The sequence below is a fragment of the Lonchura striata genome, chromosome 1A (assembly GCF_050655825.1).
Source record: "Lonchura striata isolate lonStrDom1 chromosome 1A, ASM5065582v1, whole genome shotgun sequence".
Taxonomy (NCBI): Eukaryota; Metazoa; Chordata; class Aves; order Passeriformes; family Estrildidae; genus Lonchura; species Lonchura striata.
This window is the reverse complement of record NC_140741.1, coordinates 28,996,709-29,020,138: the sequence shown is the minus strand read 5'-3', so window position 1 is coordinate 29,020,138 and position 23,430 is coordinate 28,996,709. Positions and strand designations below refer to the sequence as shown.

The 23,430-nt window shown below is 46.3% G+C and overlaps 1 protein-coding gene across 1 annotated transcript in view; it reads left to right on the top strand.

The window, feature by feature from the left end:
* Nucleotides 1–699: 699 nt before the first annotated feature.
* Nucleotides 700–23,430, top strand: part of CELSR1 (cadherin EGF LAG seven-pass G-type receptor 1) — a 161,264-nt gene continuing 138,533 nt past the window's right edge. Inside the window, exon 1 of the mRNA XM_031507931.3 lies at nt 700–3,901. Coding sequence (XP_031363791.3) covers nt 715–3,901 — 3,187 coding nt within the window. The 5' untranslated portion in view covers nt 700–714. The remainder of the gene's footprint in view (nt 3,902–23,430) is intronic.

Genomic DNA, 23,430 nt, shown 5'->3' with positions numbered 1-23,430 from the left:
GCGGAGCTCCGTCCACGCGGGGCAGCGGAGCATCCGCAGCGGGACCTGCTCCGAGCCCGCACGGCCCCGCCGGGGCGGGCAGCTCCCCCGGCCGCCGAGGGGCGCCGGGCGGCGGAGCGGGAGCCCGCGGGGCTGAGGTCGGCCCGGCCCCCGCCGCCGCCCGGGAGGGGCCGGGCGGGGCGGGCAGGAAACCCCGCCCCGGGCAGCGCCCGCCGCGCTCCGCGCAGCCTGCGCTGCTCAGCGGAGCCGAGCCGGGCCGGGAGGCTGGAGCGGGACAGGACGGGACGGACGGGACGGGACGGGACGAGGCGCGGCGGCTCTGCCGTGTCCCGCAGCCACGCGGGAACGCGCCGCCCGTGGGCCGGCCCCACCGCGGGGGAGACCTCGGTATTTGATTGTCTTTTCTTCTTTTCGGCGAAGGAGAGAAGCAGCAGGTTTATGCTAATCGCCCTCTGGGGAGCGGCGGCGGGAGGAGGAGGAGAGGAGCCATTTTGAACTCACTTCAAAGTTTAAGGTGGAAAAGTTGGAGCTCTCCAGCCCGCTGCCCGCGGACCGGGACGGGGCGCGGGGCTTGAGGCCGGCGCTGCCCGGGAGGCGAGGGCGGTGGGGGAGGCGGGCCGGCGGCTGATGGATGCGGGCGGGCGGGCAGCCCGGCGGGTGGATGGATTGTGCAGCAGCCCGCTGCCCGGCCCCGCTGCCCGCTGAGCTCCGGAGATGCCGCGGCTGCTGTCCGCCGCCGCCTGCGTGTCCTGGGCCGCGCTGCTCTGCGCCCTGGCGTCGGCAGGCGGCAGGGACCCGCGGCCGCCCCGCGCCGCCCCGCTCCTCCACCTGCCCGCGGGGCGCCCCGCCGCTGCCGCTGCCGCCGAGCCGCCGGCGCTGCCGCCCGCCGGGCGCCTGAGGGCTGCGGGGACCGCGCCGCGCCGCGCTCCGCCCGCCGAGCCCCGCGGGCCCCGTGGCGGCGGCCCCGGCCCGCGGCGCGCCCGGCACCGGGCGGCCGCCGAGCCCCGCGGAGCCGCCGCCGGCTGCGCCCCGCTGCCGGGCAAGGAGGGCGGCGGGCGGCGGGGAGCGCGGCGGGCGCGGAGTCTCAACAGCCCCCCGCAGTTCCAGCTGCCCAGCTACCAGGTCTCCATCCCCGAGAACGAACCGGCCGGCACGGCGGTCATCGTGCTGCGGGCCCAGGACCCTGACGAGGGTGAGGCCGGCCGGCTGGCGTACTCCATGGAGGCGCTCTTTGACGAGCGATCCAACGACTACTTCACCATCGACGCCGAGACCGGCAGTGTGGTCACTGCCCGCAGCCTTGACCGGGAGACGAAGGACACCCACGTGCTGAAGGTTACCGCCTCCGACCATGGTTCCCCACGCCGCCGTTCGGCCACCACCTATCTGACAGTGACTGTGAGTGACACCAACGACCACGAGCCAGTGTTTGAGCAGCCCGAGTACCGGGAGAGCATCCGGGAGAACCTGGAGGTGGGCTATGAGGTGTTGACCATCCGTGCCACTGATGGTGATGCCCCAGCCAATGCCAACATGCTTTACCGCCTGCTGGAGCCAGGAGCTGGTGATGGGGTCTTTGAGATTGACCCGCGTTCCGGGGTTGTGAGGACCCGAGCTTCGGTGGACCGGGAGGAAGTCTCTGAGTACCACCTGGTGGTGGAAGCCAATGACCAGGGCAAGGATCCAGGACCACGCAGTGCCACAGCTATGGTGCACATCACTGTAGAGGATGAGAATGACAACTACCCTCAGTTCAGTGAGAAGCGCTACCTGGTCCAGGTGCCAGAGGATGCCCCAGTGAACAGCCAAATACTGCAGGTACAGGCCACAGATCGGGACCGGGGCAGCAATGCCCAGGTGCACTACAGCATTGTGAGTGGCAACCTGAAAGGCCAGTTCTACATTCACTCTTTCTCTGGCGCCATCGACCTCATCAACCCTCTGGATTACGAGACTATTCGGGAGTACACGCTCCGGATCAAAGCCCAGGATGGAGGCAGACCTCCTTTGATCAACTCCAGTGGTATGGTGTCAGTGCAGGTGGTAGACGTGAATGACAATGCCCCCATCTTTGTGAGCACTCCCTTCCAGGCCACAGTGCTGGAGAATGTTCCTCTGGGCTACTCGGTGCTGCACATCCAGGCTGTGGATGCTGACTCTGGAGAGAATGCCCGCTTGGAGTACAAACTCATAGAGATGGCACCATCCACTGGAGGTGCCCCTGTAGCAGGTGACTCTGGGTTCCCTTTCCAAATCAACAACAGCACAGGGTGGATCACTGTGGCTGCAGAGCTGGACCGAGAGACTGTGGAAAACTATCACTTTGGGGTGGAGGCCAGGGACCACGGTGTGCCGGTCATGACCTCCTCAGCCAGCGTGTCCATCACTGTGCTGGATGTGAACGACAACAATCCCACCTTCACAGAGAAGGTGTATCACCTCAGACTGAACGAGGATGCAGCTGTGGGCAGCAGTGTCCTGACCCTGACAGCAGTGGACAGGGACGTTAACAGCGTTGTGACTTACCAGATTACCAGTGGCAACACCAGGAACCGTTTTGCCATCACCAGTCAGAGTGGAGGAGGGCTGATCACACTGGCCTTGCCCCTGGATTACAAGCAAGAAAGACAGTATGTGCTCACAGTCACTGCCTCTGATGGCACTCGCTTTGACACCGTCCAGGTCTTCATCAATGTCACAGATGCCAACACACACCGCCCAGTCTTCCAGAGCTCCCACTACACAGTGAGCGTCAGTGAGGACAAGCCCATTGGCACCTCTATTGTCACCATCAGTGCCACTGATGAAGACACAGGGGAGAATGCAAGAATCACTTATATTTTGGATGATAATATCCCCCAGTTCCGCATTGACCCTGATACAGGCACCATCACCACCCTGATGGAGCTGGACTATGAGGACCAGGCCTCCTACACATTGGCCATTACAGCCCATGACAATGGTATCCCCCAGAAATCGGACACGACATACGTTGAGATTCTCATCCTGGATGCCAATGACAATGCACCCCGCTTCCTGCGTGACCGCTACCAGGGCTCGGTTTTTGAGGATGTGCCGCTCTCCACCAGTGTCCTGCAGCTGTCTGCCACTGACCGTGACTCAGGCCTCAATGGCCGTCTCCTCTACACATTCCAGGGTGGTGATGATGGAGACGGAGACTTCTACATTGAACCCACTTCTGGAGTGATACGCACACTGCGCAAGCTGGACCGTGAGAACGTGGCTGTCTACAGCCTGCGGGCCTTTGCTGTGGACAGGGGCAGCCCACCACTGAAAGCCTCTGTGGACATCCAGGTGACTGTGCTGGACATTAATGACAACCCCCCTGTCTTTGAGAAGGATGAATTTGATATCTTTGTGGAGGAGAACAGCCCCGTGGGCTCTATTGTGGCACGGATCAGTGCAGCTGATCCTGATGAGGGGACCAATGCACAGATCATGTACCAGATTGTAGAGGGGAATATCCCTGAGGTCTTCCAACTAGACTTACTCAATGGAGACCTCACAGCCCTAATGGACCTGGACTATGAGAGCCGGACAGAGTATGTTATTGTGGTGCAGGCCACTTCAGCCCCTCTTGTGAGCCGAGCAACTGTGCACATTCGCCTCCTGGACCAGAACGATAATCCACCTGTGCTGCAGGACTTCCAGATCCTCTTCAATAACTATGTGACCAACAAGTCCAACAGCTTTCCCTCTGGTGTCATCGGCAAGATCCCAGCTCATGATCCCGATGTGTCTGACAGCCTGGCCTACACTTTTGTCCAAGGCAATGAGTTAAACTTGCTCCTTTTGGACTCCGTCACTGGGGAACTCAAACTCAGTCGTGATCTGGACAACAACAGACCCCTGGAAGCCCTTATGAAAGTGTCAGTCTCAGGTAAGCAAGCATTTGAGTTCATTGTTTGTCAGACCAGTATGGGGGCATGGGCAAAAATAACACACTTGCAGTTTAGAGTGTAGCTCTTGGTTTTCCTGAAGCAGCAATTTATCTGTGAAATTTTTGGAGAGGAACCACAAAAATCTATCAAGTCTATGTGCTGTGGATTGAAGTGTTGCTTTGAAGTTATTTAGTAAACGTGGATCACAAGGATAAATAAGTATGAGTGTGCATGGAAGGGAGCATACTCCCTCAGCTGAGGTGGTACTGAGGCTGGAGCTTTTCTGATGTGGTTCCATAAAGGTAGTAAATGATGTAACTTGCCAAAATGTAGGGAATGCACAGGTTATCTGTAATGCTGTCTCCACTCCCACTTTATTTTTCTGTAAAAAAAAAGTTGAGATTTGATATGTCTGCTTTTTCAGCAACAAAACATGTTTACTCCCTTCCGTGTACCCAGAGGTTTGGCTGGTAGTTCCTTAGACCTCAGCCCAGAGCTGGTGTGGCCCAGGTGGACTGGAACCAGATGTTCTGCTGCTGTTTGTACTGCTGACCTGCACTCCTGTGGGAAATGGCAGCTCTGAAAGCAGTGAGTTGTGGCTGTGTGATAGCTGTGTAACATGGCTAATGGCACTGAAGCTGCTTTAGTGGCACTAGGGGCAGATACTGGCCAAATGCAGGCCCCAAATCAGGGCTGTTTAAGGGGAGGGAGAGGAAGGGATGCTGTGCCATTAACTTCATTGGAGAACTTGCATCTCTGTGTATGTGTGAAGACTGTTCCATATTGTCCAATATATACTTTTATTTGAGTACAAATATGCTGGTAGGATATTGTTCTTTTTCTGCTCAGTTGCTTGTTTATCATGGAATTACTTTTTATGCCTCTAATTGTGACATCAATCATGCAATGAGTAATTTCCTCTTTAGGTGCCACTCTATAAAGTTTACTGTGGACCTGATCCCATATTTCTGTTGACTTTCAAAGGTTTACCCAGATACTTTTCTTGCTGCCTCTCTCTGCTGCCTCTCTCTAAGATTTGTGTTATTTTTGTAAAAAAAAAAAAAAAAAAAAAGCTCAAAGTACTAGGTAGGTAAAATCACACTTTGGGAGATTATTAGAAAAATAATAAGCACACTATGGCATAATTTCAGCAGCAATTGTTTTGCTGTAAATGTGGCCACAGTGTGCAGCAAGGCCTCGGAAAAGTGAACCACACTCTCCCTTGGGTTTTCAGGCTTGAGGTTCTTTTTTCTTCAGAAAAATGAAAGTGACATTAACTGAGCTGACTGATTTTGCTGCAGTGTATCCCCTGAAAAGCCACTCCTGGTTCTTCCAAAATGTTAGGGTGCTGCTTATGTGGTAAGGTAAATGCTGTTTCCATGTCCTGTGAGGACTAGCAGGAAAAACAGACAGCAGGCTTGTGACCTTAAAGAAAAACATTTGGATTAAGGTGCAGATGATTGCATGGTCACTGTTTGAACCAGTAGCTCTTTATCTGGTAGCAGAAGATAAGCACTCATCTTGGAGCACAAAGCTTGGAAAAGTTGTTAGGCTAGGTGAAGAGTGTGTTCAGTGCAGAAAAACAGCTGACATGAATGATTCCTTTCTTAGTATAATGAGTTATACGGTTTACGGTTTACGTGACTGAAGTCTCAGGTAGGAGAGAAGACCTGTTTTCTTATGCAAGAGATTGATTATTCCAGCATCCTTTTCATGTTTTGTGAAGGTGTGAACTTTGAAACTGCTGTGATGTTCATCAAAATGGACTGTCTGCTGCATGTCTTGAGATACTTGAAATTGCTTAAGTTTTTTATGGCTAGGATTTTAAGATAATTTTAACGAGCACTGAACTACATTTGACATTTATTTGGAGAAGTTCACTGTGTGGAAATTGGAAGGGCAGTTTGTCGTGTGATTAGTCCATGAAAGTCTCACCTGCCTGGTTTCTGTGATTTATCTGATACAGTTAAAAAAAGAAAAGAGACAGAGAAGAAGCTCAGACAGAAATACTCCACGGGGTTATCTCTAAGTGTTGCGTAACACCTGCAAATCATCTGCTAAAATGACCTGCCAGTTAACTGGAAAAAACGTGTCTATGGAGTAGCTATTAACCTCTCAACCCAGACAAACAGAAAGTCCTCAGCTCCTCGCAGCTGCTCCTAGGTCAGGGAAGGACTGGGACTCCTTATGAACTTGGGGGATTTGATCTCTGTATGAGCCGGAAATAACAGTGGTGCTATAAAAATCTTATTTCTATCTAGCAATGTGTTAGCTGCAGAGGCATGTGAGGGTGCGCAGTAGTAGCGAGGAGCACTAAGGAGCACAAAGTAACTCAGTTGCTCCAGTGAGTTACTTTGAGACACTGATACGTGGCTAAACGCAGGACTCTTTCATTTGACTTGGGGATTATTCAAATAAGCATGGCAATTTTTGCCTTCTGCTTACTAACAAAATTTAAGAATCATGAAGACCAAGCAAATGGAGCTAATAGGCTTCATAAAGCTGTCAGAAGTTTCATGTCGTCATTGTCAGGCTCTGTGGGGTGGTGAGCAGCTGGGGCAGGCTCTGGGCGAGCGGGGCTCTGCCCTTGCCTGGTGCTGGGGTGCCCGTGGGGTACCTGTGGGCTGTGCCCCCACAGCCAGCCAGGAACCAGCCCAGGCAGAGGAGGGAGGAGTGTGGGTGGTGTGGGTATTAGCATTTTGCTTTGGATTGGGAAGGAGCTTTTGAAGTCTGTCTCTTTTGAAGTGGATCTCTCTGGGTGTCCCTCTGCCTGTGCCGGTTGTACAGAGCCGTCCGAGTGAACAAACCGGACCCCTTTTGCATGCAACTGTTCCAGAAGTGCTCCAGGGTCCCTTAAATAGGCATATTCTCCTTTTTCTAGTGTGCCTTCAAGCTTTTGCTACAGAAAGGCAGAACTTTAGCTTTATATTCCCATGTCTGCACATTGTGTTGTTGTTTTAACAACTGGGGTGAAATCTGGACTCTGCTCAACTCCTGCCCCTCCCTGTCCAGGAGGGTCAGGATTTTACTCTGATCTTCTAAAACAGGTGGTGAAGGGTCAATCAGTCTGTGACTTCTTAGTATTACTAATAAATATATGGCTTTAATTGACAGGATGGTTAAATATAATTACTTTTTGTCCACAGTGATGTTCATCATAATGTTAAATTGGGATTTATTTGGTCAAAAATGGGTTAAACATTGTTGAAGTCACATTGCATTTCCTTGTTAAACATTATATTGCAGTTCGTGCTGGGGCTGCGGTGGGGGGAAGGCTGGTATGAGCATCAGCTTTTCACAAACGTTACACAAGTTTGCCTGGGTATCACATTGCAAACACTGCTGGCACCTGCTTGGCTGTGTTGCCACAAGTAGTCCCACTTATCATCAACGACAGCTCGATGGGATACAATAGATGTGTGTGCAAACTCCTCTGGGAACCCAGCCTAAATCAGCAGTGCAGGCAAAACCCCAACTGGCTGCATGCTACAGCTTTTGAGTGGTCCAGATAAATGTAAAATATCATTATGCAACATGGAGAATACAGTTCTGTAAAGGTGTTGCACCTCAGGCAGTGAGGGATAGACACCCAAGCATTTCTGAGGACTGTGCAAGCTCAAGTATTATCTTTTACATTTCCTTAACTTTAAATATCCAATGGCATTCAGTGAGTTTATTGGCTATCAGCAAATAGAAATTAACATAGAGCTTGTTTGTGTTACAGTCAACTTTGGGAATTTTTACTCAGAGCTTCATAAAGAATTTTCATTATTATTGTAATTTAAAAGTCATTATTGCTAATGAGCCTAAATTTCCAGGTCTGTGCCTTCTCCATACAAATACAGATGATGCAATACTTTGGTGCAGCCCTTCTGAGAAAGGTGAGGCCACAGCTGTGCCTGAAATACGAAGTATTGGGGCATTACTTGTGTGTGGCAAGACTTGAGATTAAAGGGAAAAAGGAACTTCTAGTGAAAAGGTATCTTTGTATGTCCAGGGACACCTGTGGGCACAGAGGGTGAGCATGGCATGACCTCTCAGGATGTGTGCTGGACACCAGGGCAGCACCAGGGTGCAGCCCAGCCTCATGTCCCCACCTTGGGCAGCAGGGCAGATGGGGCCTTCTGAGCTTTGGGGGCAGGTCTGCAGGGTGGCTGCTTCTGGCTGCCACCAAGGACATGCTTCCAGGGACAGCAAGGGGCACCTAGCACCCAAACTGGCACTTAGCACCCAAGCTGCTCTCCACAGCCCCCTTTCCAGGGAAACACTGCTCCAGGCAGCTGGCGTAGGGATCCCTGCCAGTTACACAGTTAGGAGATGGTGGAAATGGATGGATGGAGAGTCCTCCCCTTGGAACAGGAAATGTGTTGGGGTCTGTTCTGTCCTGCAGGGCTTTTGCACGCTGGCATCCTTTGGCTGCTGCCCTTCCCTCAGGCATCCCACTGTAGAGCCAGGGGAGGAGGCAGTGGTGCAAAGGCTGCGAGGCCTGGGGGCAGTGATGAGGGACCCATTGAGAAAGGTAGCATGATAGCACAAGCTGCAGGATTGTATCTCCAGTCCTGGAGTGCTGTGTTTGGTGGGACTGAAGTGAGGGATGACTGATGATAGCTAGTAGTGGTGACTATGAACATTTGCATTTATTTTCCTAAAATAGCAAATCAAGAACAGTAGCCATCAATTAAAGCCAGGGTCCTGGATCTGCTGTGGCTACCTGTATCCTATATTGCATATAGGTTCCATATTCTAATTCATGCTACAGCAAGGTGCATTGTAGACGGGTGTCCTTCCAGCCTGCTGGAATGTGACTTTCGGTTTTCAGCTGTGTGATGTGTTCCAGCTGATAAAAAGCTGTGATTGCCTTGTTGCTTCCCTTCAGGCTTCCTTCCACTTTATGCCTGGGTTTCATAGGAGTGGTGTATTTTTGTTTCAAAAGACAGGAAAATGTCTGTGGCAATGAGGGGAAAATATTTAGCAGAAGTCTGACTGACAAAGGAACTTTTTATGAGATAAAAGGTATCTTCTGTCTCTCAATAAATAAAATGTTTATACTTTTCTCAGCAATTTCTGAGAAAGAGAGAAGCTAGGGGAACAATGAAAAAAGTATAAGAAGAATGAGAATGGAGATATGACAGAAAGATTTAATAGGCTTTACTTGGTAACAAGTCTCATGGGAAAGAAATGAAATGTAGAGAAGTATGGTGGTGGGATTACCTTGAAAACTTTTTTCCTCTCATTTTCACATTATTTGCAAATAAAGAGATAGTTGTAATAAGCATTTTTAAAAATTGAATTAGTAATTTCTTTATATTTTTGATAGCTTTTTAAGCCTCAGGGTATATTAAAGAATTGATTTCCTTGGTGTATTTTCTTGTGATTTGCTTCCATCTCAGACATCACTGAAATATTCTTCCTTCTGACCTGCACCACTGAGTTCAGAAGAATCCTCTCTTGTTCTGTTTTTCTGGAAAGGCATTTCAGAATTGTTTTAGGCTGGGATTATGGAACCTGCTGCAAACTGCCAAATATAGAATAAACAATGAATTGTTGTCCAGGTAATGGCAAAAGAACCCTTTGTTTAGAATACGGAATAGTTTTCTAAGTTTCAATGTTAGCATGATAGTAAACTTGCAGCAGAGGTAGTGGTGGGGAAAGTAGGTGATGTGAAGCAGTGGGATTTTATACTTCATTATCTCCAACTTCCCAAGCGTTACCTGAGGAAGTGTCTGGCTGCTGATAAAACTATCATTTTACATCTGCTCGCTGAATGGTCCATTTTCCCTCAGTGTATACACTTAATACCTTGGAACTCCCATCCATTGCTGACTCCCATGTAGGAGCTAAATACATTTTCTCAAGACATCCCATGACTGAGGAACATAATGTGAGGTTTTAAAGTGTAACATTAAGTGAAGTAGGTAGTGTGCTCAATGCTCACCAGTAGGGTGACTGAGAGACCCTTAGCAGACACTTGTCTAGGAACCCAGACATCCTCACGGTTCAGCCAGTCTGGTCAGAGCATCTTGATCAGAGCATCTTGCCATCCTGGTATCTCCCAGCATCTTCATGGAGGGTTTGGGGTGACTCAGTCATGATCATCCTCCTCCTCAGAGTGTGCAGCAGGTTTGTCAGACACCCCCTGTGGCTGATGAGTTGTCTCCAGTCTTTAGGCTGGCTGAGTGTCCAGAGTTCAGGAGTCCAGGGGCATGTGAGAGCATGCCACAGCTGTGATGGTGGTTCCAGTTCAGCCAGATGTGTAGCTGCTGCACACATTGGCATAGCTGAGCTCACATCCATCTGGTTATGTTGGGTACAGCAATTGTTGGGCACAGGTTTGGCTTGCAGCTTCACTGGGCCCCTCACTTCCCTTGTGGGTCAGGTGAGACTGATACAATGACCCCGGGAATATGACTGCTCTGAAAGCTGGAGCAAGAAACAACTAAATGTGAAGCAGAAGCCACTTTAAACCTGTGAGCAAGCACCTTTTCAATATTTAGCAGTGTAGGCAACTCTAGCAGTAATGCTCATGCATGGAGGATGAGTGAGGGAAGGATCAAATGTCAAGATACAAGATCTGTGTTCTCCAGTCCTTCACCCTCTCTTTCTTAAGCCTTCAGGGTTTTGAGAGTCATTTGGTGAGGACAAGCTCTCTACCTTTGAGTACCTGAGATAACAACAAAGCTTACCTTCTTACCTCATTATTGCCTAAGTTACGGGGTTTGGGCAACTATCTCTTTTGGCTTCCTTTGACCTACTGACTTGCATTTCCAAAAATATCTATGGAAAGTATTTGGGAAATGTAGGAGGGTTAGAAGAGCTGAAGGTACTCAGATGAGATCTAATGACAGTCTTTGGCAATCTTCCATGTTACAGTTTTTCTGTCCTGGTTTCTGTGGGAATTACAATGTTTTAGGTAATATAGTAGTCCTGACTACTCTGACATCTACTTTGCCATTGAAGAAACGATCATGGTAGTACTGTCTTTTCTGAAGGATAGTTTTTTTTTGTTGTCTGCTCCTTCTTTAAGACTAGTTGTACAAAAGATTTCATAAATCAAAGTACGGAACAAGTTGACAAGGAGTGCAGTTCTTCAAAGATTTGTTCACAGTGGTTGTCCACTTGAAACAAAGAACATCTGAGACCTAATTAAATTCAGTTTTGCCACTTTGTATTTCTGTGACAAGTGCCAGTATTATTACTACCACCAAAATGAAGCTTTTTCCAATGTTGAAAAACACTAAACTTTTTTATAGAAATGATACAGTTTTCCAGAGGGGGCGGAATGTAATCTTTATCAAAAATTTTGAAATCTGTTGAGATTTGTCTAATACTTTTTAAAAAAATTTCCTAAGTCTTTGCTTGAGAATGAATTGCAATGTGTTGATCTTGTTGGATTGAAAACAGCATTATCAAAGGTACAGCTTGGCTTTTATGGTCAGCTCTCTATCTGGTATCATGATCATCCTCTATATCTATTCAAATGCTTCAAATGTAGGTTGCAGCCATGACTGGTTGATAAGCAGGAGGGCTGTTGACTGGAAATGTCCATCTCACCCCACTGATTAAAGAGGGAACATAAATGACTGACTTGGGCTGAGTGCCTTGCTTTTAGGTGGCTAAAGTTCAGTGGGATGAACCCACCCTGAATGTGTGTGCCAGAACGGAAGGGTTTGTTTTCTTTTGGAGTGATGATTGTACTTATTTCTGTTACAACAAACTACCTGTAGTAACAGGCTTAGCAGACTAGATAGAAAATATGGGGGAGGCTGTAATTTGCAAAGAGGAAAATGTTTTGCCATGAATAATGTTAGGATATACTTTAAATATTGTCAAGGGTTTGAGTGAATGAAGGGGGAAAGTATGCTTTTATGGGAATTTGGCATTCAATAAAGAAAGAAAATTTAAAAATACTTCAGAAAGATGATCTTCGCACTTTAAAAGAAGCACTTGAACAGAAATGTAGGATTTGCTGGAGAGAAAGGAAAATTGTTGGACTTTGTTTCAACAAGTCAATGCTGCTAAGCTGTAACCACCTTCACATTTATTCCAGTGTTTACCTTTGTCAAGCACAAAAAAAGCAAATAAATGGAACAGCAAACCTGTAATAAATCCTCAGGGGACCACATGATAAACATGGACATGTTATGTTTATCACATATAAAGGAAAGTAATCTGTTTTCAACACCATTGCCTGACACATGATAGATGCTACATTCCATCAGTCTCCAGCACTTTTGGAAATGACTCATATGGTCAAAATATTTCAGTGGTTTTTGAAGAAGGCAAAAGAAAAAATCCCTTGTTAACAGCTGCTGTCAACATGGCATCTCCCGCCTGCTGTGGAGTCTGTGGGTTAGGCCCAGTTTTAGGAAGAAGCAAAAGGTTGTGGACCCCACCAAAAGGGGCAAAGCAAGGACTATGCTATTAGATTTGAGTTTCCAAGATGTGATGGCCAGCAGTTAGCAGTCTGACTTTGCTGTTAGATCCCAAGGTTGTTAGGTTTGGAAGGTGATGTACTCAAGGTGGATCTCTGTAGCTGCCATGCCACCAGAGCACACATGATGGGCACAAAGATCTGCTGAAATGATTGGTGTAGCTGGATCTTGCTATTTCCTTTCACTAGCCACAGATCAGACTCCTTGATCCTATTCAAAACTGATGTTAGCAAGTCACTGAGCTTATTGCATTGAATTCTTGTCACAGCACTTTTGAACTTTTCAGGAGCCAACTCAGCTTTTCATTAATTTGTGTGCTTGTAGTGTTTGTGCTGGCTCCATTTCTAAAGGAGACCCTTGAACATCCAAGCTGTGATTTTTAGTTTTAAAATTGATTTGGCTGTGTGCATTTCATTTAAATCATGTAAAAGCTGTCCCACAGCAGTGCATTTCTTGTTTTAGCAGCCTCCAGACAGTGCAGGCACTGCTCAGCAGTGATTAGGGAAAGGCATTTGGCACTTTCCACAAGGTCTAGTAAGAGGACTTGGATCTAACCAGCAAGTGCTAGAGCATTTCACTTGCAGGTGCCTGTTCCCTGCAGCCCTATTCTGTTTTAGGCAGTTAAGTGTCCTGTAAAGTGGGAATACTTGAAATACCATCCCGCTACAGCTTGGGCACTTCACTCAGCACAGCGATCAGGACACTCAGCTACACAGAGATGGGCTGGGCTCCAGCCCTTGATCTAAGGGCTCTGCCTGTGCTGTACATTAAAGAGGAGCCCAAGAAGGTTCACAGGCTGTTGTGGTACTCACATTTCCCATCTCTTTGGTAAGTGCCATAAGCCACAGGATCACACTCACTCTTGCAGGGTGCAGGAGAGGATGTTTTCTGGCTCTCGTGCATAGGCAACTCTGCATCAGCAGCAGTGTGGGCAGTCTGGTTTTTACCCTCAGCTGCTGGATGCTCTTTAGGCCATAACAGCCGTGGGATCACGAGCCATTCAGGCCATGTCAGGACTCAGTCACTTCTGGTTGTAACCAGGAACTGAATTCTTCTCACCTGGGAACTTAAAGCTAAAATAAACAAGAACGCTGGGAATTTCCATGGAGTACTTTCCTGTTGATCAGAGATTATTTGTTTGTCTCCTGGTTTTAATTATCTGTAAATGTATTCTGATTTTAAGGGGAACAGCCCCCAGATGGGCTGAAGGGTCAGTTATGGAAGAATTCATGGGCTCAGACTTCAATTACGCAGCCCAACCCATCTTTGCCTACTGTTTAATCCTCCTTCTCACTGCAGTTTGCCATGCTGACAGACTTGCTAGCAATTATCGACGTGTTGCTGCTCGTCACTTGGATGCAGTGGCTTTTCCCGCAGTGTGCTCACCGATGCTGTAGACAGCCAATGCTGCCCTACACGTGTGGTAAAGGTCTCTTGGCAGCAGTGACTGGGCTGAACTGTTGGCTGACTGAGTTTCCCTTCTCACGGGGTGCATTTCTGATGTTGGCCTCCTCTCAGTGACACAGATAATTTAGTGATATGTTCTCTGCATGATGAGCTCTCCATCTGGCAGATAATTGCCTGCTAGTTTAAATCCCATCTTAACTTCAGTTTCTCAAGCTCATGAATCTGCTGGTGCCTTCTGGTTAGTTTTGCAGAGTGTTTGCAAAAGGGTTGGGTACAAGTTATCGTGATGTGGGTAAATTTCTCTGGGTTTTTTTGATTGATATGTAAGGCAGATTAACTTTTAGGTCCTACTTACCAAGCTACCTGACATTATTCTGCATTGAGTTTGGCAGAATGACAGCTGGGTTTGTAGACCGAGCTGCTGACAGCAGGCACTGGTTGTTTGCACTGGTTATACAGAGTGGGACCCCTGTGTATGTTCTGGGACCTCGTAGATGCTGAAAGGTCATTACACAATACATGCTGGTGTTCCTTTTTCCTTCTTCCATATATTTTTCTCCTTTCTCCCTTTACACTCACTGGATCTGTTTGCACTATCCTGTTGTGCAGCAAGGTGCTGCATCTCTGGAGTTTGCTTGCTGCAGGTTTGTACAGGGCCATGCACAGCAGGGACCTTGCTGGGCTGCTTTTGTAATACCTGCAGCCCTTTCACTTCCACCGGCAGTTCTGGGTTGAGACTTCAGCAGTGATGGCTGCTGCTTGCAGCTTCCAGAGGTTTTGCAGACACAATCCTTTGCCCCTCTCCTTGTGCAGAGCCCAGGGAGATGCAGCATAAGGTGCTGCTGACAGTCCCACAGAGGTCACCAGCACAAGCAGACACAGGACATCTGTGTCCAGCTCCAGGTCGCAGGACATGCTGCACACTGAGTGTCAGTGCTTGTTGTCTTTGCAGTCTGTGGAAGCAACACCTGTGTGGTCCAGTCTGGGTATTGATGTTGGCTGTATTTTTTTCCTATCCCTTGTGAAAAGGTGCAGCTGCCTTTACTGACTTGTGCCTTTGTGCCTCAGCTACCCTATGGCTCAGCTAATAACAGTGTCTGGGACTTTATTCAGCTTTAAGAAGCTTTAAACTAAGAAATTCCTATTTACTACTAACAGCATTGATGGACATCACTGATTAATGGCAATAAATTCAGGTTGAGAACTGAGAGACAAGGACTTTTTTGTGTTCTGTGCAGTGAACATGCTTGTTTTCTATGAATGTTACAAACTTTTGTATGATCTGCTTTTAAAATGTGTCCTTTGCCAAGTGGTGGGGATTTCTTAAGCTGAGATGACTGATTCACTCCTTTATCTCAGCCAACCTGCATCAGGCTGGGCTGAAGCTGAGATGCTGAGATGATCAGATAAAATTCTTCACACCACTTCTGGCAGTTAAGTGTCCATCCCTTCTTTTTCCCCTGGGGCAAGTCCTCCAGGAGAGTTTCTCCTGCTCTGAGGTTGTGTCAGTGACTCCCTGAGTTTTTGCTCTGAGTTTGTTTGATCAATCTGTAGCTGTTAAAATATTCCATTGCTCTTTTCAAGGCCTAAGGGGAAAGTAAAATGATAACTCTGATGGCCAGTTTGAAAGCTTTGCCCCATCCCATGGGGCAAACAACTTTACTTACACTCTAGCATCCCATACTGGTCATATAGGATGGCTTAGTGTTGCATAAAATTTGGATATCGTGCATTTTCAGGTATTTCAATGAACTTATATAAGTGACTAATGATAAGAAAACCCTAATTAAATTTTTTTCCTGTGATGAAACGGAATTTTAGAGAAATCAGGTTGAGATTTCAGCAGTTGTGAAATTCCCAGTGTTGTTCTTTGCACTGTAGAGCCTTTGTGTTTACTGCTGTAGTCATATTACATGACATTGCCTAATACCCAGCAAGGCGTATTCTTGGCTCATTCAGCAGGTAAGATTCCCTGAGGGTCACTGAATCTGTCCATGCACTCAACAGAGAGCTCACTCTGATGATTTCACAGCCATGTATTTGCATTTCCAGTACTTTTTCCTTTTTCCATGCTTTTACCTTTAATTCTACCATGATTATCAAAACCAAGCCTCTGACTAGTTTTGTGACCTGTGCCATCCCTTCCTGCATCCCACCTGTGGCAGCCAGCAGGCAATTAGCTGGTGATCTGTCACCAGGGGATGGATTTTCACTCTTGAACCCTGGCTCCATCCTCATGATGCAGCTGGAGGGGCCCACGGGTGTAGGCACGTTGCAGAGATGGTCAGGTCTTGCAGGATGGGGTGGGATATTGAACTTGCAGCTGAGAGCTGGTCCTCTAGCAAATGAGAAGGTGATCCATTAGACCTTCAGGATAATATAATCCCTTTTGGAAAACCCAGTAGTTAATAATCCAACACTTAGGAAGCATCACTGTTTCTGTTCCTTATTAGACATTTGATTAATTTATTTTCTAGTTTATTTTCTAGTTCTGTTCTTAGGATTTTGTAGCATTTCGTTTCTCTATGATAATTTACGAGTCACAAAATCTCTTGGAACAAGTTTTGTTCCGTGTGATGGCATTTCAGCACCTCTTGCATTTCCTTTAGTTGGATCTTGTGTTGCTGCTTGTTTGGAGGAAATGCTGCTGCTTCTCTGAAGAAGTCAATATATTTTTACCTGGGTGTGATATGCCAGTGTCACACTGCCCTCTCTTTGGAGATGGACCCTCCATCAACTTATATAGTACTTAAGGTGTTTATCAAATACTGGGATGGAAAATTACTCAGTTTTCTGAAATTACACTATTTGGGTGACTTAATTTTCTTGCCTGCCCAATGTCTATGTATTTGAGTTGGTTCAGACACGTGGAAGCATCAAAGCAGTGGAAAAAATGCAGTGGTGCATGGGGCTTCCACCCCAGGGGCTTAATAAGTGAGATGGGTTTATTACATGAAGTGAAGTACTACATGCTGTTGTACAAGGCACTGCAAATACCTCATCTCTCTCTAGTTCTGATTGTTCCTAGTCAAGAAAAGTTAACATATATTGTAAAGATGACAAATTGGGGAACAGAGAGAAATTGTTTTACCAGAGGTATCATTTATGGTAGAAGATTACATCCTTCTTATTGCAAAATAAAACCCAAAGAAGACTATGACTGCTACCTGCATCCCTGAAGTACAGGAGCAGGTCAGTTTAAAGAAAAAAAAACTGTGTAAATGAACATAATAAATTTAGGTGGGATGTTAGAAGGCAGATTGAAACCTTCAGGGAAGTAAATTTCTGGAATAACCCCTCTGTGAAAGGATTCAAAGAAGTGTAGCTGGGTTTAAGATAAAGTTCAATAAATTGATAAGCTTCATAGTTTTAAGTAATATTATATATATATACAACACATTTCCTTGAGAATCTTCCTTAAATAGAAAATGGAACTTGCTGGTGGAAAAATTATTTCCTTTTTGCTGCGGAGAGTAAACATACATATTAATAAATTTGAAAGCAATTAGCCCTTTGAACTGCCTGAGCTTGTGTGTTGGTAACACCATTGCTATCTTCTCCTAAACTTGCTATGAAAAGAAGGTAAAGAATCTACAAGGTAACATGGTTCAACAGATGCATGAGTGTGGCTGGAAGTTATTCACAAATGTCACAGGATGCAAGCTGCAGCAAAGATGAACCAGTCTTGCTTCTGACTGTTACAGCCTTTTGCTTTCCTCTAGGACCTTGTGCTGAGCTGTTTCCATGCACCAAGTTCTAAAAAAGCCAATCTGCTGATAAAATACCCCAACAAAACAAGCTTCTGACTTAGCTTGAGGAAACAGCTGAGTTCATTGAATGAGTAGAAGATAATGCAAGGGAGGATGATAGTTGACAAAAAGCCAAACTAGTAATAAAAACCAGACAAAAAAGTTCTTACTTGTTATGAAGAAACAGTTCAATGCAGTATGAAATTAGTTCCAGTGTAGAGGTGGAGAGGAGCTGTAGTAGTCAGCCCTTCCTTTAGCTTGGGGCTGCTTTGCATTTGCAACAAAAGCAAAACTAATTTTTCTTGCTTTTTTTTTTTTTTTTAAATTTTTTTTTAGTAGGATTTCTGTTGGCTTATGCTGGAGCAGTTCAGCACATGGTTGGACAGACACAGGGATGGTGTTAAAGAGGAGGCATTAATTAGATGGCTTTAGGCTCTGCCCTTGGCTTGGTTGTGTCTCTGCTGCTTTTTTTGGAAGGAGATATTATATAATTTTGCCCATGCTTGCATTATGTCTCTCTGAAAGATTGAAAGTTTCTAGAAAGTCCTTTTAAGTTATGAAATGTCCCTCTCCCAGGCCTATGTGACCACATGGACTTGTATCAAGTGAAGGATTTATGCAATACTCAGCACTTAATCCATGTAGGCAAAAGTGTCAGCACTCACCACTTTCTTCTGTGGGTACAAAGCCCCCAGCTTTCATCTCTGTGAATTTCTGCCACCTAGAAATTCTACAGCTTGAAGCTATCACAGATGTTATGATACAAAATGGAGCTGCATTTACTTACATCAAAACATCAATAAACATGTTTAAAAACACCTGTTGTGAAAACACAGAGCACATGAAAAATAATAATAAATAGATGCAAATATAAACAACTGTATATATTTTCCCTGTAGATTTCTACCTTTCTAAGTTTGTTAATTTAAAAGATTAATAAATTTATTTTAAAAAAGGTAACAAATTCTCTGATAATAAGAGTTTGGCATTGAGAAAGTGTACATATTGATGAGCTCTGGCTCAGTCCTTTGAATTATCTAGGCACTACTGTAACTGATAAGTGAATGCTGATAACCCTGTTAATATTTCAAGGACTCTGCAGCTATAGTGGAGCACTTGGTAACTATCACATTCCTTTGCACTGCAGGACAGGTTTTTTATTTGCTATCTTAATGGTATTACATACATACAGTTTTTTTCTAACTCAGTTCACCTTGTCTCAGAGCAGCTCCTTGGCACACAGCCTCATGAGCTCTCTAAAATGCTTTTACAGCAGCGAGGCTCATTGCCTGCTCTGGTGTGGCGGGGATTTGGATTGCAAATTCATGATCCAAACAAAGAGAGGGAATAGAAAGGGCTGGTAGAAAGGGCTGGTCTCTGGCCTCTCTCACACTTTAGGAAACTGCTGGATTCAGAGGATTTTTCTGGTAACTCTGGTTACACTTCCAAAAAAAAAAAAAAAGAAAAAAAAAGACCTCTATCTTTGCAAAGATGGGTGCAGCCCCACCAGTTGGAGAGAGGTGGTTCTGGGGAGGTGGCTGGGATTTCAGGCTACCTTGAGTTTTGTCCACACCTCTTTTCTTTTTCTCTCCTCCTTTGTTTTCTCCAAACCATGGGTCTGGAGTTTAAGAAACTCACGAGAGAGTGAAAAAAAAATGGATGGAGACAAGTGGTGTATGCAGGATGCATCTGCGTGTGTTCCTTCACCAGCTTGTTGGCTGCATGCAGGGCCCTGCAGTCTGAGAAGCAGCTTCCTGTAATTGATTTGTGAGCCAGTATCAACTGGGTAGGATTTGGCCTGTGCTGGCTTGTGCTCCTTGAGGAGCAGAGCAGAGGAGTCCAACTGAGCAGGGTGAGTCATGAGAGTCAGGTTCCTGCAATGGTTTGTATAAAAATGCTCGGAGTTGGGAAATGGGCTGTCATGGTTGTTAAATCAGTGCCCCCATTTGGTTTGCTGCTCTTTGGAGCCATTGGAGAAGGCCCCTGAGTCCCTGTCAGCCACAGCCAGGGGAACACGTCTGTGTGTGCCTCACACCTGGCTGCCATGGGCTCTGGACAAGGGCAACCACCTTCCTGCAGGGCAGCTGCTCAGACTGAACTTGTGTCCTTGCACCTGGGGTTCCCTTTTTGCTGTCCCTATCATTAAAAGTGACCAAAATGGCTCAAATCACTCATTTGTGTGGAAACCTGTAAGGAGGACTTTGCACGATAGGCAGTGCTGGGCTAAGCAGCCTGCAATTATCCAGCATTTTGGTTCTAAGTGTGGTAACTCCTTCCCCGAAGCCAGCTTTGTGCAGTGCAAGAAGGAAAGGCACTGCTTTGCTGTCTCTTGAACTGTGTTTTGATTTGACACTGTGCCCTCTCTTCTCTTGGGTGTTTGTGTGTTAAAGATGTTCACCACATGCTGGAATCTCCACCTCTCTTGTGGCATAAAATCACAGGTGTTCATCTTAATGGACTGGGAGTAACCAGGGAGAGGCAGGGAGAAGGTGACCAGATGGACCCCAGGATTACTCTTCTCTCACCCTGGGTTTGATCAGAAGAAATCCAGTCAGGGATGCTTTTCTCCTGCATGAGAAAAAACCTCCTGAAAAGGGGAACTGGAAGGTAGACCCGTCTGTGAAGCTCTGGGAGGAGAACCTTTGATCTGCAGATGAGAGCTCTTGTGGGTGCAGAGCCAGGGTGGTGGCCGGGCGCCGCCGTGGGAGCAGCCAGGATGGTGGGATGGTGGCCGTGGGCGGCAGGAGCCCCAGGGCTGCCTCACACTGATCTCTGCAGACAGGAGCAGTCTCATGAAAGCATGGTCTTGAATATAATATGCACAAAACAAGCCTCTGGGAAAAGCTGGTGCTTGCTGGAGACATTTTTTGGGTGTATCCTGCTCTGTGAGTTACAATTTCTGTGAGATACAACACACCCTTTTTGAGTGAGTTTGTTAGTCAAAAAGTACACTGACTTCCTTCTGTTTCAGGGGAAGCAAGGCTGGAGGAGAGGCAGGTAAACAGTGTAATGGGATCTCCTGGCATGGCTCATTTTAGAGCTAGGAGGCCACTGGGACGGGGGCTTGGCTGGGCTGCCTGGTCGGTTCCAGGCATACAGGTAACTAAGATATATCCTCCAGTTAACCTGAGTGGCCCTTTTATTGATGTGTGAGATCAGTGAGCCCACTGCCCTACAGACAGCAGAAAAGAGTGGATTATTTTAACCACTGCTTTGCATGTTTTAGTAATTTAGAGATCTGCCCTGTTAATGTTTACAGAGGCTCATTAAGCAAGACAGGTATGCTTCCCTGCCCTGCAGGTGAAATGGCAAAGGCTGGCTGGGCTGGAACGGTTCCCTTTGCTTTGTCCATCCTGCTATGGGCAGATGTGTCCCTGCAAGTGAGCCAGCTCTGCAAGGGGCTGCTGCACCTGCTAAAAATTGCACCAGTCCAGGCTAACACTGCTGTGTTATGTGGCAGCACTATGCAGGTATGAATATGTGTCTGTGGTGCCCTGTTTTATTTAGTGCCATAGCATCACCTCTCAGACCTGCTAAATGCTGTGAGGCCAAAGGGATGGCCAGGCTAATATCCCACTCTTGCTCTGCCTAGCAATATATACTAAGGAAAGTGTATGAGAAACAGGACAAGTACAGACTGATCATTCCCTCCTTGCACTGTTCCAGCTCACAGCAGGCAGATGTTTAAGGGCTTTTGGGCCACAGGCTTCCCCCGATCATGGCGTTGACTCACTGTGGGGCAAGTCAGTGCCACAGTCCATGGCCCCTTCATCTCTCAGTTTCTTTAATCCCTCTGAAGTTTCTGCTTTCCCCAGTGCCTGATCACAGTCTCCACCATTCAGATGCACCCACTAGCAGAAATGGTTTTCTGTTAAAACATGTTGCCTGATCATCTCACTGAGTGATCTTCTTTTTTGTGAGGGACAGGGATTTATTTTTTTTTCCCTTCTTAGTGTGATTTTGTATTTCCTTGTCATGCTTCATCTTTGCTATTGTCTTTCCATCCTATGAGGAGTGCTCCTAGTCTTGTAAAGTACTGTGAAGATGATTTCTCCAGATGTGCTTGACTTGCCCAGGGGGGTGCAAATGAAAGCATCCCAATGTATATGGATGCATTTATGGCCAAACTTTTTCCACGGAAAAGGCAAATTGCAGAGGTGATAATTGTCTGCAATGTTCTCGGATGCTTTGAGCTTTTTATTTTTCCTGCAATAATTGTACATTGTTGTTCCCATATAGCTGCTTCTGGTGGCTGCTGTTTGAAGAGCTGCAGGGTACCCCCTACAGCTTTTTGTTACTCTTTGCTTATCTCTCTAGCTGGGCTGTTTTGGATACTGAGCTGTTTTAATGCCCATTTCAGTACACAAATAGTAGCTATATTGCCTTCCCAATCATGTCAGAGCAAAGCTTAGTCATATATTTCAGAAAATAATAAAGAACAAGGTGCAGCAAATGTATTTTTACATTTTTATTTGCATTTGTTGGTAGCATTTTCGTCTGCAGAGCTGGGCCAAGCAGTGTTTGCTCTCCTCCGTATGCTGCAGCTGATGGAGGGTAGCTGTGACCTGGGCTGGACATCATGTCAGAATTAACATGTTCATCCCTATTGGGCTCTTGCTTACATTTGGGCCCAGCTCCAGGTAATTGCTGGTAGTGGAAACAACCAGGAGAGGGTGGGAGGTACCCATGAGGTCAGGGTCTCTGCACACCTTAAGCCAGAGTTGCATATCCCACCTGCCCAGCTGATCCCTGCCCAGCTGATCCCTGCTGCGGGAGCAGGGGCCGTTTTGGCTCTCTCATCCCTGGGGAAAGGCTTGACTGAAGTGAAACATTTTACCCCATTCAAGATTATTTATTTATTTGTTTATGCATCTGGATACTTTTGCTTTTATAACCACATGAATTATGAGCACATCTGAACTTGATACTTTAATTGCTGTATGAATTGCCTTTGAATCGCTGAGGGAAAATCCCTGTTTTTCCTTCAACGGTGCTGTCTACCTGGTCAGGATTTTGTTTTGAGGTGGGGCAGGTGTGGCTGCCTGGTTTCTCAGACCCCCTTGCTCAGCCCTTTTGTGATAGAAAGATCAGGGTGAGTGCATGTGAACAGATTATTTTTTTTTTTTACAAGAACTCTTTCTGCTAAAATCAGAATACATTAATTTTTATTTATTTTAACAAAGTCAAAATCAGCTCAAGAAAGAAGATTTCTGTAGGCTTCTGAAGAAGACCAAAGCAATGAGAATATTGTCTGCTTGGCATATGGAGTACAGGGCTTTGGGAGCTTCATGGTGCTGTGGGAGAGTGTCTTCATGGGGCCCTTGTCACCAGTCTTTTGGAGAGCAGCTTCACCCAAAATGGGAGCTCAGTGCTTGGCAACAACATTAGATGTTATTTTTAATTGTTAGATTTAAATTTGTCTCTGTTTACTGATTTTAAAAAGGGACAAAAATAAAAAGCAGAAAATCTTAAGCATTATTGTTCAAAGGACATAAAAAGCAAAGTGCTTTCTGTTTTTCTTGTGGTTTTGTTTTGGGTCAGAGGGGCTTGATCTTGGTTCCACTTTGGATTATAAATCACTATAATAAAATAAAAAAACCCACGGCAATTCTGCTTTGCCTTGCACACAAGTATGATATAGCATTTGCTTTATTTAATTTTTTCAAATTTTCCATATGTGCTTTTGATTCCATTTTTAGACTTAACTGGAATTGTATTGGTTGTGTCTTGGTCACAGATGACTGAGCAGGGAATTATTAACCCAGCATAAGAGCTAACATGAGGATTACTGAAAAGTTCCTGCCTGTGACAGCTTTAAGTGAACTGTGTTACTGCAAAAGCTGCAGAAAGTTCAAATTGCTTGAGATCGTGCCAGAGGACTGTCAGTGGTCTTTTGTTAGAGGCTGACCACCTCAGGCAGGGCTCACAAAAGGAGCCTAT